The 18,261-nt window shown below is 38.9% G+C and overlaps 1 protein-coding gene and 1 long non-coding RNA gene across 17 annotated transcripts in view; one reads left to right on the plus strand and one right to left on the minus strand.

The window, feature by feature from the left end:
* The window catches only part of LOC147369625 (uncharacterized), a 151,551-nt gene extending 149,850 nt beyond the window's left edge, over nt 1-1,701 (minus strand). For 6 of the 11 annotated variants that reach the window (XR_015167659.1, XR_015167651.1, XR_015167653.1 and 3 more), the window contains exon 1: nt 866-1,404. This is a non-coding gene — a long non-coding RNA (uncharacterized LOC147369625). Of the gene's footprint in view, nt 1-865; nt 1,405-1,573 lie in introns of those variants that run through there. The other 5 variants (XR_015167654.1, XR_015167656.1, XR_015167655.1 and 2 more) reach the window with 2 other exon arrangements.
* On the plus strand, nt 1,394-14,636 carry LOC147369631 (acrosin inhibitor 1). Of its 6 annotated transcripts, none has more exons than XM_086412268.1 (6): nt 1,702-1,833; nt 9,326-9,646; nt 9,987-10,063; nt 10,996-11,027; nt 12,748-12,854; nt 14,379-14,636. In XM_086412268.1, exons 3-6 carry the CDS (start codon nt 9,997-9,999, stop codon nt 14,428-14,430), a joined length of 258 nt encoding a protein of 85 aa, XP_086268394.1. In that variant the 5' UTR covers nt 1,702-1,833; nt 9,326-9,646; nt 9,987-9,996; the 3' UTR covers nt 14,431-14,636. The 6 variants fall into 6 exon arrangements, with proteins under 6 accessions (XP_086268389.1, XP_086268394.1, XP_086268392.1 ...); XM_086412266.1 differs by having other exon boundaries at nt 9,326-9,580; XM_086412267.1 differs by having other exon boundaries at nt 1,739-1,894; nt 9,326-9,580.
* The last annotated feature ends 3,625 nt before the right edge of the window (nt 14,637-18,261 follow it).

Here is an 18,261-nt window from a genome sequence, read left to right on the forward strand (position 1 = left end):
GCGATTATAAATTATTTGAGAAAATGTACAAAAACTTTGAGCTGACTTTACAATGCTGACCAGGTAATTCACTACCCTTGAGTCCTAATTTACTTATCTGTGAAATAGAACCAGCTGTCCCATAAGTGTCTTAATTTTTTGCTTTATGGAACACTTTTTTTCTTAACTGAAGTATGGTTGATGTATAATATATATATGTTACAAGTGTGAATATGGTGTTTCACAATTTTTAAAGTTTATACTTCATTTATTATAAAATAATGACTGTACTATCTGTGTTTTACAGTATATCCTTAACACGTGTACACCTGTGGCAGATTCATGTTGCTATATGGCAAAACCAATACAATATTGTAAAGTTAAAAAATAAAATAAAATAAAAATAAGTAAATAAATAATAAATAAAATGTTAAAAAAAGAAAAATTTTCATGTATTTTTAATAGGAGGTAGATTATTTTATACATAATAGGTTATATTAATACCTCTTAATCTTCTACCTCTATCTTGCCCCCCTTCTTTCTCCCCACTGGTAACCATCAGTTTGTTCTCTATATCTGTGAGTCTGATTTTTTTCTTGCTATATTCACTAGTTTGTTGTAGTTTTCAGATTCCACATATAAGTGCTATCATACAATATTTGACTTTCTCTGTCTGACATTTCATTTAGCATAATACCATCCAAGTCCACCCATGTTCTTGCAAATGGCAACATTATATTCTTTTAATGGCTGAATACTACTCTGTTAGGTATATAAACAGGACTGGGGTTCATAGACTTCACTGGAAAAGGGAGTACACAAGATTACACAGGCTCTGGCTCAGGGCAAAAGTAGTGACTTGACCAGGAGCCTGGCCTGAACCTACCTGCTGGTCTTGGAGAGTCTCCTGGAGAGGCGGACGGAGAGAGTAGGGAGCTGCAGCTCAGCCTGGGGATGGAGACAGTGGCAGCAGCCATTCTTGGGAGCTCCAGCGCTGGTAGGAGCCATTGCAGAATCCTCCCTTCACTTTTATTACTGCCAAGACCTGGCCCCACCCAACAGCCCGCAGGCACCAGTGCTGAGATGTCTCAGGCCAAGCAACTAACTGGATGTGAATACAGTCCCACCCTTCAGCAGACCCACTGAAGAAAGAATCTCTGAGCCCACAGAGCCCTCTGGACACAGCACCCTGCCCACCTGAGAGCCAGGACTCAGCTCTATTTACCAGTGCGCAGGAGCAGTCCCAGAATCCCCTGGGCCCTGGCCCTGCCCTCCAGGAAGCCGGCCCATGCCTCTGGAGCAGCCTCACCCTCCAGGGGGCAGATACCACCACAATCCTATAACCTGCAGACCGGCCTGCCCATAGAAAGTCAGACCCTGCTCTGGAACCAGCTGGGCCCTGGTCCTGCCCAACTGCAGTTCAACACAAGCTTCAGGATACCCCAGACCCCAAGTCCAACTATGTCAGGAACCAGCCCTCTACTACCAGGCACTGACACTGGCTCTGGGACCCCTGGGTCCTGCAACCAGACTCTAGGACTCAGCTCTGCCTGCCAATCATCCAGCATTAACCCCAGGACCTGGCTTCACCCACCAGTAGGCGAGCAACAGTCCCGGAGTCTTCAGGACCCTAAGACTGCACTAGTCCCAGAGCCCTCTTGTGACCCGGCTCCTGCACAAGGCTGGGCCTGGGGCCAGCCCCGCCTACAGCCCCGCCCACACAGTCAGCTTGCTGTAACAGAAGGCCCACCCCGCCCTCAGAGGGAAGCCCTAGAGCACACAGCCCGGGTGAGGAGAGCGGTGTGTGCTGCTGGGATACCTAGGACTTCTCCTGCACAAGGCCAATTCTCCAAGGTCAGGAAGCCTATAAGATACATAAAAATACAAACAAAATGAGCGATCGAGGAGCATTTTCGTAAGTGATTTTTTAGACCGTTGTGCTTTTGTGGTCCTTTAAATATAAAGTAAGTATGAGAAACATGATTTCAACGCAAGAGTGAGGTGGTTTTGTTGTTTCTTGGTCACCGTGTGCAGCTTGTGGGATCTTAGTTCCCTGGCCAGGGATTGATTCCCGCAGGAAAAACACCAAGCCCTAACCAATGGACCACTGGGGAGTTCTGGGTTTTCTTTTTTAAATCACCCCTTTCCTGGCCCCCAGAAGGTAAACAAAATATACGTTTTCTTAACTTTTTCAGTCCAAAGCTATTTCCTTTTTTTAATAGAGAAATTTATTTTTATTTGGGATTATTATCTCTCCTGTATTAGTGTATGTATATATACATATAATTTTTTTCCTTATACTTAAACTGTTTTTAACCTTTATTTTTCCAGCCTTAATGTCCTCTATCAGCCAGTGATTCTGAATTTCCTCAGATCTCTGTCTTAGCATGTAATTATATATATATATATATACACATAATGTACATACACTACACTCTATTGATAATGATCTCATCAACAATAGCAGACAATTCAATTACAACTTGTATCCATAAAGAATACTCATACACTAAAAAAAAAATGTTTTTTCACTCATATATTTTTATCTGTGTCCAGAATTCTTGCCTGGAAAATCCCATGGGCGGAGGAGCCTGGTGGGCTGCAGTCCATGGGGTTGCTAAGAGTCGGACACGACTGAGCGACTTCACTTTCACTTTTCACCTTCATGCATTGGAGAAGGAAATGGCAACCCACTCCAGTATTCTTGCCTGGAGAATCCCAGGGACGGGGGAGCCTGGTGGGCTGCCGTCTCTGGGGTCGCACAGAGTCGGACACGACTGAAGCGACTTAGCAGCAGCAGCAGCAGAATTTTTAAAATACATGTTCACTGACCTATGATATTTGCACATGGCTGTCTCAACTTCAAAACATTATTTTGAATCTTTTAAACTCAGAATGTCAAAACTTAACTAATATCCTTCTCCTGCTCCACTGCAATGTGCTTCACTTACAAGGTTTAAAAATCATCGGGTGGTACAACCACACAGCTGATTACACAAGTCAGAAATTCTGAATCTCCTTGATGCAGCCTCTTGTCCACCTCACCAACAGTGTTGTCTCTCAAAGTCAATTATTATGTCTCTCAGTTCAGTTCAGTTCAGTCGCTCAGTCGTGTCTGACTCTTTGCGACCCCATGAATCGCAGCACACCAGGCCTCCCTGTCCATCACCAACTCCCGGAGTTCACTCAAACTCACGTCCATCGAGTCAGTGATGCCATCCAGCCATCTCATCCTCTGTCATCCCCTTCTCCTCCTGCCCCTAATCCCTCCCAGCATCAGAGTCTTTTCCAATGAGTCAACTTTTCACATGAGGTGGCCAAAGTACTGGAGTTTCAGTTTTAGCATCATTCCTTCCAAAGAACACCCAGGACTGATCTCCTTTAGAATGGACTGGTTGGATCTCTATGCAGTCCAAGGGACTCTCAAGAGTCTTCTCCAACATCACAGTTCAAAAGCATCAATTCTTTGGTGCTCAGCTTTCTTCACAGTCCAACTCTCACATCCATATATGACTACTGGAAAAACCATAGCCTTTACTAGATGGACCTTTGTTGGCAAAGTAATGTCTCTTTTTTTCAATATGCTATCTAGGTTGGTCATAACTTTTTTTCCAAGGAGTAAGCGTCTTTTAATTTCATGGCTGTAATCATCATCTGCAGTGATTTTGGAGCCCCCAAAAATCAAGTCTGACACTGTTTCCACTGTTTCCCCATCTATTTGCCATGAAGTGATGAGACCAGATGCAATGATCTTTAGTATCAACCAAATAAGTGTAAGATACTCTGTTCTCTTACTCAAGACTATTGCAATGATTTCCTAAGTATTTTATCTATATCCATCCAGCCATTTTTTTTATTCTACTGTTATAACCAGAGGAATATTTTTTAGGGGTCAATCTTATCATATCTTTCATAAAGTACTTCTAATACATCTAGGGTCCACGGCAATCCTATGAAGGATTGTGACCACAATCTTTATAGTAGCCTTCAAATTCTGTATGTTTTGCCCTTCTTTACTGATCCTCTGTACCTTTTATTATGAGTCTTTTTTTTTTCCTTCCTGCTCTTGACCTTGGCATTTCATTATTTACATGGCATACTGTTATACTTACTGACCCTAGGCAAAGAACCCTACTGACTGCTGAACTCAAATCCATCACAGTGGGCCCATCCATACTAGAAAAGGACTCTCTGGATGGTTAACTTGTCTCATGAGCTCCATGAAAACTTTCCAAATCTTTCTTACCATTCAGGGTGGTCTAGGACTCCAACCACTCATCCCTCACTCCTTCACCCTGAAGGAGTTTGTGATCTCAAACTCTGACACCCTTTCTGTCTCTCTCCCCATTCCACCCCTCCCCTCCATCCTATATAGGGATTTCCTCTTGCAAAATTTTTGCACTTTTAATCTGTAAATTGCATCTGTTTCTTGGACTTAGAATAATACGGTATGTAAAGCCTTCCCTTTCTTAGGTCAGGTCTGAGTCCTGAGTCAGGACTGAGCGTATAGGAAGTATCAAGAGATACTCCACCCCAAAGGGGAGAGGATGTGTGCAGGGACAGGGAGCCAGTGAGGATCAGCTGCTGGAGGAAATGGAGCACAACCTCTTCACTGTATCTAAGTTCAAATCCTCCTTATTGAGAAACACTTTGTAGATGTCCTGGGAGTTTGTGTTCTTTTATTTCTTTTGCTTTTTCTGTAACTCATCTTTCTCTGAAGGAAAAGTGTACAGAACTCTATGAAGATGGAAATTTTTGATGGAGCTACATAATAGTATGTCTTTTATTTTTACTCCATTTTGCAGCAGATTCTATAAGTACTCTTCATAATTCAGGCTCTTATATTCCTAAACCAGGTGAATGAATCCTTCTAGAGAAAACAGGAATGTAGATATTCAAAGTCCTGATCAGTTCTAAGATCTTATGACTTAAGGATTTTGATCTCTATCTTCAGTCAATGACAGTGAAGCATATCTTAATTAGTTTACAAACTGTCTTGAGGAAATTTAATGAACATACTTAGCAGGCATGTTTTCACCAAATGGTGTTAGAAGTGTTAAACGTGAGCAGTCAAATAATGAATCTGCAAATACCCCACAACTTTACTAAAAGAGTAAACCAAAATGAAACAAATTTAAGTGTTTAAATGTAAAAATGAAATTATTTTCTTATAAAAACCTTTTATAAGAGAACATAGAAGAAACTATTACTGATCTACAGTTAAATTAAGAGTTCTTAGAGGTTAAACAAAAACATAATTTATTTTAAAAAACATATCATAAATTGACTTCATTAAATTTAAAAACTCTGCTCTGGGAAAGACTCTGTTACAAAGATGAAAAGTCCAGTAACAGAGCTGGAGGGAAAGGGTGAAAATCAAGTATCTGAAAGAGATGTGTACCCAGAATATAGGCCTCTGTAAACTCAACAGTAAGAACACAACCAGCCCTGTGTGTGTGTGTCAATGTGCATGCATTTGAAAGGAAAAGAAGCACATGGAAAAGATATTAACCATGAGAAAAATGCAAATTAAAGCCACAGTGAGATACCTCTGCATGCCTATTCGATTGGCAAGAATAAACAATACTAGCAGTAGGTAATCCTGTCAAGGATATGGAAGAATTGTTTTATCATGTATTGCCAGGTGCAGTGTATACATACTTCAAAAATCAGCTTGGCAGATTCTAAAAAATTAAGCATACACTTGCCATATGACTCAAGAATGGTACTCCTAGACATTTACCCTGTACAAAGCAAAACTTAGATTTATACAAAATCCTGAGCCTGAATCTTCCTAAAAGCATTTTAAAAATAATATCCCCAAATGGGAAACAACTCAAATGTCCTTCAATGGGAGAACAGATAAATTATGGTACATCTGTACAATACAATACTGCCCAGAGAGGGGAGTTTGGAGGAGAATGGCTACAAGTATATGTACAGTTGAGTCCCTTCACTGTTCATCTGAAACTATCACAACACTGTTTGTTAATCGACTATACTCCAATATAAAATAAAAAGTTTAAAAAAATTATTCAGAAATAAAGAGGAACAGACTAAAGATGTATACACCAATCCAAGTGGACACATTATGATCAGCTACATTATAATCAGGAGTTAAAAATTCAACCTCAAAATCTTTTTTATTTTATGGCTCTATTCATATATTACTAACCAAATTGCAAAATTATAATGATGAAGAAAAGAGGAATGAATGGCAGTGGTTATGGTTGGTGAGAGAGTATCAAGGGGAAGCAAGAGGGAGCTTATTTGTGATGACTGAATTCTACATCCTGAATATGGTAGTAGTTATATTAATCTGTACATGAAACACTTTCCATAGAACTATGCATCAAATAATTAAGAGTTCCTTTATCAAATGTTGAAATCCAAATAAGGTACATAATTCAGTTAACAGTAGTATACCATGTCAATTTGCTCATTTCCTCTGTATTGTGAGTATGTAAGACTTTATCACTGAGGAAGATCAGTAAGACAAAATAGGACCTGACTATATTGCTTCTACATCTTTTATGAATCTACATCTATTCTGACATAAAATTGGTCAAATATAGTAAACAGAAATCAGATTAGTGGTCCCCAAATGCTAGGAGAAGGGGAACGAATTGATTACAAAACAGCAGAAGGGAAATTGGGGGAGTTAAAGAGATATCCTATATTTTTATTGTGGTGGTGCTTACACAATTACAATAAGCTTGTCTAAATTTATAGAACTATACAACTATGAAAGTTGAGTTATACTGTATACAAATGATAATTTAATAAGTGTAAGAAATAATTTCAAAATTCAGTCACCCTTTTTAATAGTTGTATTATCTAAACCCAGTTCTGTTGTGTTATCTACCTCTGGTTTAAAAAAAAAAAAGCAGGTTTTTTTTTTTTTTTTTTTTTCAATTTAGAACAATAGGATTGATAAGCTCTAGATCTGAATTTCACTGAATAACTTTTAGTGGATGTAACAACCCAGAGTTGTGACTCTATACAATTAAAAAGATATGCAGGCATTTCTGAATCCCTAAAGGAAAATTATCTCCCAAATTTATTTAAAGTAAAAATGTTATTTTACGGTCTTTTTGGTCTTTTGATAATTAATAATTCAGCTATTGGATTAGATATTCCTATAACTGAGTATAAATTGTTCATCAGGCAAATACTTTTGTCACCTCTGTTTGAAAGTTCTGGCTTGCTATTGAAGTCATATCTGACATAATTTAAGTATAATCTTGAACATAAAATGGTGGCATACTATGTTTAGTAAAATGATTCTTGCATTTAGAATGCTATTCCTTAAAGGAGACCTGGGCTCAATCCCTGGGTTGAGAAGATCCCCCCGGAGAAGGGAAAGGTCACCCACTCCAGTCTTCTGGCCTGGAGAATTCCACAGATTGCGCAGTGCATGGGGTCGCAAAGAGTCGGACACAACTGAGCGACTTGCACTTCCACTTTCCTTAGAAGAAACTGCAATGTCTTGATGCAGAACAAATATTCTCATAATATTCTGGGTTTTATTGTCCTGGACAAGTGAGGTAAGAGTTGCTCTTGTCCAGACATTTGTATTGACCACAGCCTGAGGTGTCTTTTAAAGCATGCTATATGGCACCCAGTAAGTTGAGTCAAAAAAAGGACAACAAGCAGACTAGAAGACTTCAGCGTCCTTTGAAATACTGGCAAATGGAGACTTTTATAATTCCCTCTCTAACAGAATAAAGTTTCCAAAAAAACAAAAGATCCCCCAAACAAAAAGCACTTTGTTCAGTGACCAGTGGAAGTTCACACGTGCGTCTTAGTTGCTGTTTTACATGTCAATTCAGTAGCTCTTTCTTGTTATTGCCCAAATGCTGGGTTACTTTGCCCAGAACATATGGGGCAGTGACACCAGAAAGACTAGAGACTGCTTTTACTTCCTATTTTTCTCTCTCTTTTAATACCCCTATTATGTTAAATACAGAGTATTTTTCTTACCTCTGGTTCAAGTTGAGTAATATGTTCTTTTTAATCTTTATGGAACTTTTAATTCACATCTAACATTCCCTTTACTGGCTAGGTAAAAAATGAAAATATTGTAGCCTGCTGTGATTCATAGGCAGTCTCTTCTGCTTTTAATCTCTGCTGACACACATATATAAAAGGAGAGATCTAGTGTGTGCAACATGAAGACATTTCAATTCTAAACTTCAATTTACTTTTCCTCAAATGTCCTGCACCAGAAGGACTGGTGCACTGCAGACACCTCTGGTTGTAGTTATGTAAATAATTCAGAGCTACTGCAAGAGTAATATTCACTGTCATGTAATGATAGAGCACTTTCTGCACTCATCAGAGTTTGTATTCTCCGATTCAGTTGGAACGGAGCACTGCTACATTCAAAGTTTCCTTTCTAAATCCTACCTTTCTCCACAGCTATAAAAGGCAAGTTAGATTAGGGTGGCAAATGTAAGTCTATTCCAAACCTGAAGGCAGATTATCTTAATATTTTATCCCTGACATCTAAGAGGCAGGAAGTGTCAGTTCCCTATTTAAAATAAAGAATTTTTATATTAGAAATTCTAAATAGTGTGTCATGGTTACTCAGTGGTAGTATTTGAATTTGAATTCAAGTCTTTCAACTGACAGAACTTTTTCTAGAAATCAGTGAAGGAGATTCATTAATTAGGGAGACAATAGCTGATTAAATATTACCCTACTTCAAAGCCTCCAATGTCACCCACTTACCTTATTTAATATAGAATTTAAGGCATTGCTCCACGTGGACTCAACCTCACTCCAATGAGCCTTCTTTTATTTTCTTTAGTTTTATTGAGATATAGTTGACATATAACATTATGTAAGTTCGGGGTTCCAAAACTGTCCCAATACTCATCTGGGAGCTTTGCAAACATACCATTGCCCAGATCTCATATATTCAACAATTGATTCACAGTCTTGGTGTTGATAACCAACACTGATAAAAGGTCTCCAGCTGATGTCAATTCCTGGTGGGGACTTTGTACTGTAATCCTATAAGACATTCCCACTGGGAGAAACTTGTTAAAAGATACAGGAGAATCTCTCTTATTTCTGACAACTCTATGTAATAAATCTACAATTATCAACATAAAACGTTTAAATTTAAACTTTAAGGAGAGTTTAAATTTACAATAAATCTTAAGTCTACAGTGCTCTGTCACGAAATAGAGGCTCTCAGCATGTGTTTGATTATAGTTCACAAGACTCTTCTGACTTTGATTCTCTTGTTCTCTGTAACTCAATAGCCTGAAAAGTTTCCACATCTCTTCTCTATCTTAAGATCTATCATTTTTTGTATTTCTTTTTCCTCTCCTCATAGTTCTGGGTTCATCAGATAAAACTGCTCCAGACCTCCTATAGAGAGATGATCTGTGTGAGATCTTTGTGAGGAAGAATACAGAAAACCTCAGAGTCTTATCTGCCGAGGACCATCTGTTTCCCCCAACAAGGCTCCTCACCAACGGCCCAATGAGGGAGACTGCTCGGCTGGGGAAAGTGGTTAAGAAAAGGAGATAGAAACAGGCGCAGTCCCTGGAGCTGCTGCCCTTGCTTTCTACCACCTTCTCTGTGTCAGGTAGGTCAGGCGGGGATGCTATGAAGGCAGCCCTGGTGTGTCACACTGCAGTGAGGACCGCTCCAGGTCAGTCCTTCCTGAAATAACTTTCTATTTTCTGAGGAAAAACTGAACTTCCTAAGCACGTACTTCTTTAAATGCAGCCAGGCTCCTTGTGGGCTGAGTCAAAGGTTGGTTCCTTCTGAAGTGGACAAAGAGGACCTGCTCTAGCATTTCTTGCAAGTCTGTCCAAGGCCTTCTGTTCACATGTGTGTCATGCTGCTTCTGTGGGTTAAGGGAAGAGAGAAGGGAATAGCCCACTATAATTAGGAATCTGGGGCTGGAGGGGTTTCTATATCATAAGACACTTTCATCTAGAAATAGAAATTTGTCTCTGTGCTATAAACATGTCAGTTTCCTTCCACAGACTTGACAAAATGTCTCTCTTTTTATCATGGATCAAAGCTATTTTCATCATTGCCTTGGTATTTCCTCTTTATTCTGGTGAGTGAATTTTCCAGTACAAGGTGAAATATTTTACATATCTTAGAAAATATGGGAAACAACTTCTCTAAACTAGGAATGAAGGAGGTTGTTTTTTTACTGGGCTTGTAAATCTTAAACTGATAAAGTGAAAAAGGGCATATTACAAATGTCTTTTGAAAAAGGCATCAGCGGGTTGCTTTTTCTCATCTCCCGTTTTGGACAAGTAGAGACAGAGTAGAGCGGGTTAGAGTGAGCACTAGAATTTTGCTCTTTGTCTACAGCTATTGAACATGACCTATATTATTTTTCTTTCTGGCAGTCAGATTGTTAAAGGCAAACCTAGGGGGAGAAATGATCTTTTCTAGATCTAGTATTGCTTGATATTCTGATTATCACTCAATCTGAATCCCTTATGATACTTTCAAAGAAAGCTGTTTGGAATTCAAAAATATGTTGCATTAATTTTCACAGAGTTACAATAACTGAATAATAAATAATAATAAAATATTTCCAAATTTGGTATTGTTTTATGATTTTTTTTGTTTTGTTAATGGCAGGAAAGTCTTGCTTCATTAGTTGTGGAGTCTCTAATATTTTATGTGCACATGTTTCTGCTACTAATAAATATGGGCCTTATTTACTAAAATTGATTCTTCTTTCCCCCTTCCTTTCTCCTCCTCTTCCTCTTTCTCCCCTTCTGTTTCTTTCTTCTCCTCCTCTTCCCTTTCTCCTCCTCTTCCTCTTTCTCCCTCCCTACTCCTTCTGTTTCTTTCTTCTCCTCCTCTTCTCTTTCTCCTCCTCTTCCTCTCCCTCCCTACTCCTTCTGTTTCTTTCTTCTCCTCCCCTTCCCTTTCTCCTCCTTCTCCATCTTCCTCTCCCTCTCTCCCTTGCCCCTCCCCCACTCCTCCTTCATTTTTAACTTTCTTTTTTTACCCATGTGTTGGTTGCAGAAATTTATTTTGAACCTGATTTCGGATTTCCGGTAAGTTAATACAGGTGCAGGTTGAAAAAGATAAGCAATCAACTTTCATATATTATACATTTTAACAGAAAAATTCATCAAAAATTGTGCATCAGAGAGGTCTTTCCAAAACTAAAAAGATAGTATTACAACCGGAGAAGGAAATGACAACCCACTCCAGTATTCTTGCCTGGAGAATCCCATGAACGGAGGAGCCTGGAGGGCTGCAGTCCATGGGGTTGCTAAGAGTTGGACACGACTGAGCGACTTCACTTTCACTTTTCACTTTCATGCATTGGAGAAGGAAATGGCAACCCACTCCAATACTCTTGCCTGGAGAATCCCAGGGACAGGGGAGCTTGGTGGGCTGCCGTCTATGGGGTCGCACAGAGTCGGACACGACTGAGATGACTTAGCAGCAGCAGCAGCAGCAGTATTACAACAAGGTCAAAAAATAGAAACTTAGCCATACAAAGCTATCTGTCATTATCTAGACAACATAAAAAGGTGCATATCCTGTTACACAAAAATTTAATTAATGGGCATAAATGTTGCTTCATACAAGCTTCTGAGAAAGGTTGAAGGTGTTTAGAGTAGTAGTGTTCATCTTAGCATAACAAAGGAAAAAGAATCAACCTAAATATATATTTAAGATAAAAAGTTCTGTAGATTCACATAGTATGATATTACATAAAGGTAAAAAAAAAAAAAAAACCTATAGCTCTAAATATCTGAATAAACAGAATCACATGTTTAAAAAGTAGATGATATAAGCAGATATATAGTATGTTTTATTATGTCAATTACCAAAACTGTCAACAGTAAACAAACTGCATTTGTATCTTCTGTATAGATAGATAGATAGATAGAGATATACACACACACACACACATATACACACACATGCACAAACACATAGATTTAGTTGGAATTATCAAGAATGGGAATAAGAAAAAGAACAATCTAATTTCATGATTTCTTCTTGAGTTTGAAAGGAAAGTGAAGATGATGGTCACTAAATTACAAAAACACATTTAGCCAGTTTTATGACCTCTTTAAAAAATTAGAGCAGGTTTATGAAGACAATAATATTTTACTTTTAAGTGGGATGTGTGTTAGTTTTATAAGTTCTAGTGTTATAGATAGTAGTTTTTAAAACTAAACATAGGTTGCTTCCCTGGTGACCCAGTGGTAAAGAAAGGGAAGTCGCTCAGTCGTATTCAACTCTTCCCAACCCCATGGACTGCAGCCTACCAGGCTCCTCCGTCCATGGGATTTTCCAGGTGAGAGGACTGGAGTGGGTTGTCATTGCCTTCTCCGAGTGGTAAAGAATCTGTCTGCCAATTCAGGAGACATGGGTTCAATCCCTGAACAGGGAAGATCCCACATACCACAGAGCAACTAAGCCTGCGTGCCATAACTATTGAGCCTGTGCTCTAGAGCCTGGGAACCACAGCTACTGAAGCCCACATGTCCTAGAGTCCATGCGCTGCAACAAGAGAAGCCCCACAATCAGAAGCCCACAAACTGCAGCTAGAGTAGTCCTCACTCACGACAGCTGGAAAAAGCCCACATAGCAACAAAGACCCGGCAAGGCTAAAAATAAATAAATAATTTTTTTTAAACCTAAATATAAAATATATTTCCAATTTTCTTGCATGGTACTTCATATCAAGACTAAACAAATTTTACTCAGACTTTCATTCCCTAATGAATTTTATGTTTTCTCTGCATTTAACAGCCAGACTGTAAAGTGTATACAGAAGCTTGCACCAGAGAATACAATCCAATCTGTGCCAGTGATGCAAAAACCTACAGCAATGAATGTACTTTCTGCAATGAAAAGATGTAAGTACACGATAGTAAATATTTGGTCTTCCAAGGTATGAAGAAATCATTACAAGGTGATGGTAAATCTGTGTTGCTGATTGTACCAAGGCACAATATATATATAGAAAATAACTGTAAGGTCACTGTAAAATATTAGGGGCCACTCTTTTTTCTTTCCGTGAAGTTCTTGTTTCTGAAAGTAATTTTGTGTTTGAGCTATCAATAACTTTGATTGATATTGTGCAAATGTGTAAACAATTAATTTAACTTAATTATGAGTTACTAATGGCAGACTAACAACCAATAGAATGTAATTCCAAAGCCCAGCTCTGTGTGGTGGCCATGTGATTGACCCTTGCAGATTTCCAGCTGAAGGGAGCATAATTGTTCAAGAACCAAACAGACCACTGAATTCAGAAATTTATCAAAATCAGCCCATTCATGTTAGAAAGGGACTCCTGTCAAGGTTGACTGTCTCAAAAACTCTCTGTGTGTGTTAGTCACTCAGTCATGTCCGACCCTTTGTGATCCCATGAACTGTAGTCTGCCAGGTTCCTCTGTCCATGCAATTTTCCAGACAAGAATACTGGAGTGGTTGCCATTCCCTTCTCAAGGGGATCTTTCCGACCAAGGAATCAAACTCGGGTCTCCTACAGTGCAGGCAGATGCTTTACCATCTGAGCCACTATGACAGCCTCCAAATCTTCCCTGGAGAGTGGGGCATTCTAGAGCACGTCTATCTAATCTCCCTTTCTGCCTCCTTCCTCTGAGACAGTCTGCAGTCTAAAGGTTCAGCCAGCCTTCAACCTCCTGCCTCATTTCCTCTCAGCGGGTATTTCCTCTCACAAAATCTTTGCACATTTAATCCCCAAAGAGGCATGTGTTTCTGGAGGACTGCTGAGATAGTCTCCAGTCTCTCCTCTCTCAGATCTGGGTGGGTCCCAAACCTGAATCAGGACTGAGTGCACAGGAAGAGTGAAGTGGGCCCAGATGGGAACCGGCTCTAGGAGCAAGCAGAGTCCAGTTGCTTCTGCAAGTGGAACACAGCCACTCTACCTTGTTCCATTTTCAAATCCTCCTTATTGAAAAGATTTTTGGAGTTTTTATGTTTAACATCCAAACTCTATTCTGCATGCACATTATCTACATTTCTGTATCACAGAAATGACTCCAATCTGTACAATCTATGGTAGAACTTACAGCATTGAGTGTAATTTTCTCAGTGATACTACACTGGGAGTTTAAAATATTCCCTTTTAAATAAAAAATTATGGTGGAGTAATTTTAGATTTACAGAGAAATTTCAAAGATAGTACCAGTTTTTGTATCCTTTATCCAATTTCTCCTAAGATTAACTCCTTATGGAAACCTGGCACACATGTCAAAAGTAGCAAATTAACTTTGGTTTATCGGTATTAACTAATCTACAGAATTTGTTTGGATTTCACCAGTTTTTCTATTAATATCCTTTTTAATTTTTTTAAAGTGTAATGTACTTTATTTCTTCCTTAAACTCTAATTGTTTCCTCTCTTTCTTTATAGGAATAATGATGCTGATATTCATTTTCAACATTTTGGTGAATGTGAATATTGATAAAGCAGCTCATAAATTGTAATTACATTCTGTGGTGCATTCAACAGGCAATTAGAGTCTTCTCAGTCAGAGCTAACCGGGTCAATTCTATGAAACAAGAGCTATTGATAGAATATAGAGCATTCAGATTCTTTCCAAAATTAATTTTTCATGATTTCAGGATTTTCATTCTTTATATTAAATTTATTCAATGGTAGTTTGAAAAACTAATGTCACTTGCATGCTTGGTAACATAAAAGCTAGTGTAATTTAAAATAATAAATATTTCACTCATTAAAATGTTAATAATGATGTTATCTTTATTAAAACACCCTTTCTTTCAACAAGGGGTTAATCAAATATAATTTCAATATTTTCAAAGATGAAAATTTGAACTATTTCAAAATTCTTTGGTATTTACCAAAAGTACAAACTGTTTGGCTCCTTTCTATCCTATTGAATCAAATTCTCCAAGTAAAAGGGACGAGGAAGTTGAATTCTAATAAGCACTTAAGGTTAATGTTATGATCACAAATGTTAAATAATAAGAACCTTAATTCATTAAATAATTAATTAGAACTTAAGTTCTATAATTGAATTAGTTGAAAAATCTATTCAAAGATAGCATAAGATTTCTGAAGCTTAGGAAAAATTTTACATGTTATTTTCTTTCTCTTTCATAAATAAGTCAAAAGGTAGCTGCTGCTGCTGCTGCTAAGTCGCTTCAGTCGTGTCTGACTCTGTGCGACCCCATAGATGGCAGCCCACCAGGCTCCTCCATCCCTGGGATTCTCCAGGCAAGAACACTGGAGTGGGTTGCCATTTCCTTCTCCAATGCATGAAAGTGAAAAGTGAAAGTGAAGTCGCTCAGTCGTGTCCGACTCTTTGCGACCCCTTGGACTGCAGCCTACCAGGCTCCTCCATCCATGGGATGGAGGCAAGAGTACTGGAGGGGGTTTCCACTGCCTTCTCTGAAAGGTAGTTGAGTGATATTCAAATGCTAGATGGGACTGCTTTCCTCAACCTAGGCTATCCATTTCTAGTCTAAGTTAGTCTAAGTCTGATGATGGCTTTCCACTACTTTCCATCTCCCACTAACAAGAAGCAGACATTGACTAATGGGCCCACTGCTCATTTAAAGCTTTATTATAGTAAAAGAAATGTAGAGATAATGCTATCTTTAATATTTTTTGAGGGAACAGTGAAACTGTTTGCAACAGAGAGGAGACCCTTTCCTTCCTCATGAGGGTTGTAAAAAAGTTCCAATTTCTCCATATTCTCAAACCAAATCACAATTTTATTATTTTAAAATAACTATATTTATCCCAGTGGGTGTGAATTAATATTCAGTTGGGGTTGGATTTACATGCCCTTATGATTAACAGTGTTTAATGTTTTTTCATGTGCCACTTGCATAACTTCTCTAGAGAAATGTCTATTTAAATTCTTTGCCTTTGTTGTTCTTCAGTTACTAAGTCATGTCTGAATCTTTGAGACCTCGTGAATTGCAGCATGCGAGGCTACCCTGTCCTTCCCTATCTCCTGGAGTTTGTTCAACTCATGTCCTTTGTATCAGTGATGCCATCCAACCATCTCATCCTCTGTCACCCACTGTATTCCTGCCTTCAATCCTTCCCAGCATCAGAGTCTCCTCAAATGAGTCAGCTCTTTGCATCAGGTGCCTAAAGTATTGGAGCTTCAGCTTCAGCATCAGTCCTTCCAATGAAAACTCAGGGTTGATTTCCTTTAGGATTGACTGGTTTGATCTCCTTGCTATCCAAGGGACTTGCAAGAGTCTTGTCCAGTACCACATTCGAAAGCATCAATTCTACAGGGCTCAGCCTTCTTTATGCTACAAATCTACATCCATACATGACTCCTGGAAAAACCATTGTCTGACTATACAGACTTTGTCAGCAAAGCGATATTTCTGCTTCTGAATATGCTTTTTGGGTTTGTCATAGCTTTCCTTCCAAGATGCAGACATCTTTTAATTTCATGGCTGTCGTTGTCCACAGTGGTGACTGCAATGGAGCCCAAGAAAATAAAACCTGTCACTGTTTCTACTTTTTCCCCATCTATTTACCATGAAGTGTTGGAACTGGATGCCATGAGCTTAGTTTTTTGAATGCTGAATTTTAAAAGTTAAGTTCTTAATATTCCTCTTTTTGATTTGGTAGAGTTCTTTATATAACTTGGTTTCTAGGCACTAGTAACCAGCTGAGCTATTTCAAATCCTAAAAGATGATGCTGTGAAAGTACTGCACTCATTATGCCAGCAAATATGGAAAACTCAGCAGTGGCCACAGGACTGGAAAAGGTTAGTTTTAATTCCAAACCCAAAGAAAAGCAATGCCAAAGAATATTCAAATTACCATACAATTGCACTCATTTCACACACTAGCAAGATAATTCTTCAAGCTAGGCTTCAGGAGTATGTGAACTGAAAACTTCCAAACATACAAGCTGGATTTAGAAAAGGCTGATACACCATAGAAAAAGCAAGAGATTCCCCACCCCCACCCCCGCCAAAAGAAAAAAACAAACACATTTACTTCTGCTTCATTGATGACACTAAATCCTTTGTGGATCACAACCAACTGTGGAATATTCTTAAAGAGATGGGAATACCAGACCACATTAATTGCCTCCTGAGAAACCTGTATGCAGGACAAGAAGCAACAGTTAGAACTGGACATGGAACAACAGACTGGTTCAAAATTGGGAAAGGAGTATGTCAAGGCTCTATTGTTACCCTGCAAATTTAATGAATATGCAGAATACATCATATGAAATGCTGGGCTAGATGACTCACAAGCTGGAATCAAGATTGCAGGGAGAAAATCAACAACCTCAGATATGTAGATGATACTACTTTAATGACAGAAAGTGAAGAGGAACTAAAGAGCCTCTTGATGAAGATGAAAGAGGAGAGTGAAAAAGCTAGCTTAAAACTCAACATTCAAGAAACAAAGATCATGGTATCTGGTCCTATCACTTCATGACAAATAGATGGGGAAAAGTAGAAACAGTGTCAGATTTCATTTTCTTGGGCTCAAACATCAAATAAGTCAGTCCTAAAGGAAATCATGGCTTCCCTCATAGCTCAGTTGGTAAAGAATCCACCTGTGATGCAGGAGACCTAGGTTCAATTCCTGGGTCAGGAAGATCTGCTAGAGAAGGGATAGGCTACCCACTCCAGTATTCTTGGGCTTCCCTTGTGGCTCAGATGGTAAAGAATCCACCTGTAATGCAGGAGACCTGGGTTTGATCCCTGGGTTGGGAAGATCCCCTAGAGAAGGGAAAGGCTACCCATTTCAGTATTCTGGCCTGGAGAATTCCATGGACTATGCAGTCCATGGGGAAGCAAAGAGTCAGATATGACTGAGCGACTTTCACTTACAAAGGTAATCAACCCTGAATATTCATTGGAAGGACTGGTGCTAAAGCTGGAATTCCAATACTTCGGCAACCTGATGCAAAGAGCTCATTCATTGTAAAAGACTCTGATGCTGGGAAAGATTGAGAGCAAGAAGAGGAGGAAACAACAGAGGATGAGAGGGTTGGATTGCACTACTGACTCAATGAACATGAGTTTGAACAAACTCAGGGAGATAGTGAAGGACAGCTTGGTGTGCTGCAGTTTACAGGGTCACAAAGAGTCAGATATGACTTAGAAACTGAACAATAACACAAAAGGCCCTTATTAGATATACAACTTGCAAATATTTTCTCCCGTGTTTGAGTTGCCTTTTGAACATTCTTCACAGCATCCTTTGAAGTAAAATATTTCAAAATTTAGTGAACTTCAACTTCTCTCCCGGAACGTGAAGTCAAGTGGGCCTTAGAAAG

This window comes from Bos grunniens, chromosome 7, assembly GCF_055505025.1.
Source record: "Bos grunniens cultivar Pamir isolate PY7600 chromosome 7, Bosgru_T2T1.0, whole genome shotgun sequence".
Lineage (NCBI taxonomy): Eukaryota > Metazoa > Chordata > Mammalia > Artiodactyla > Bovidae > Bos > Bos grunniens.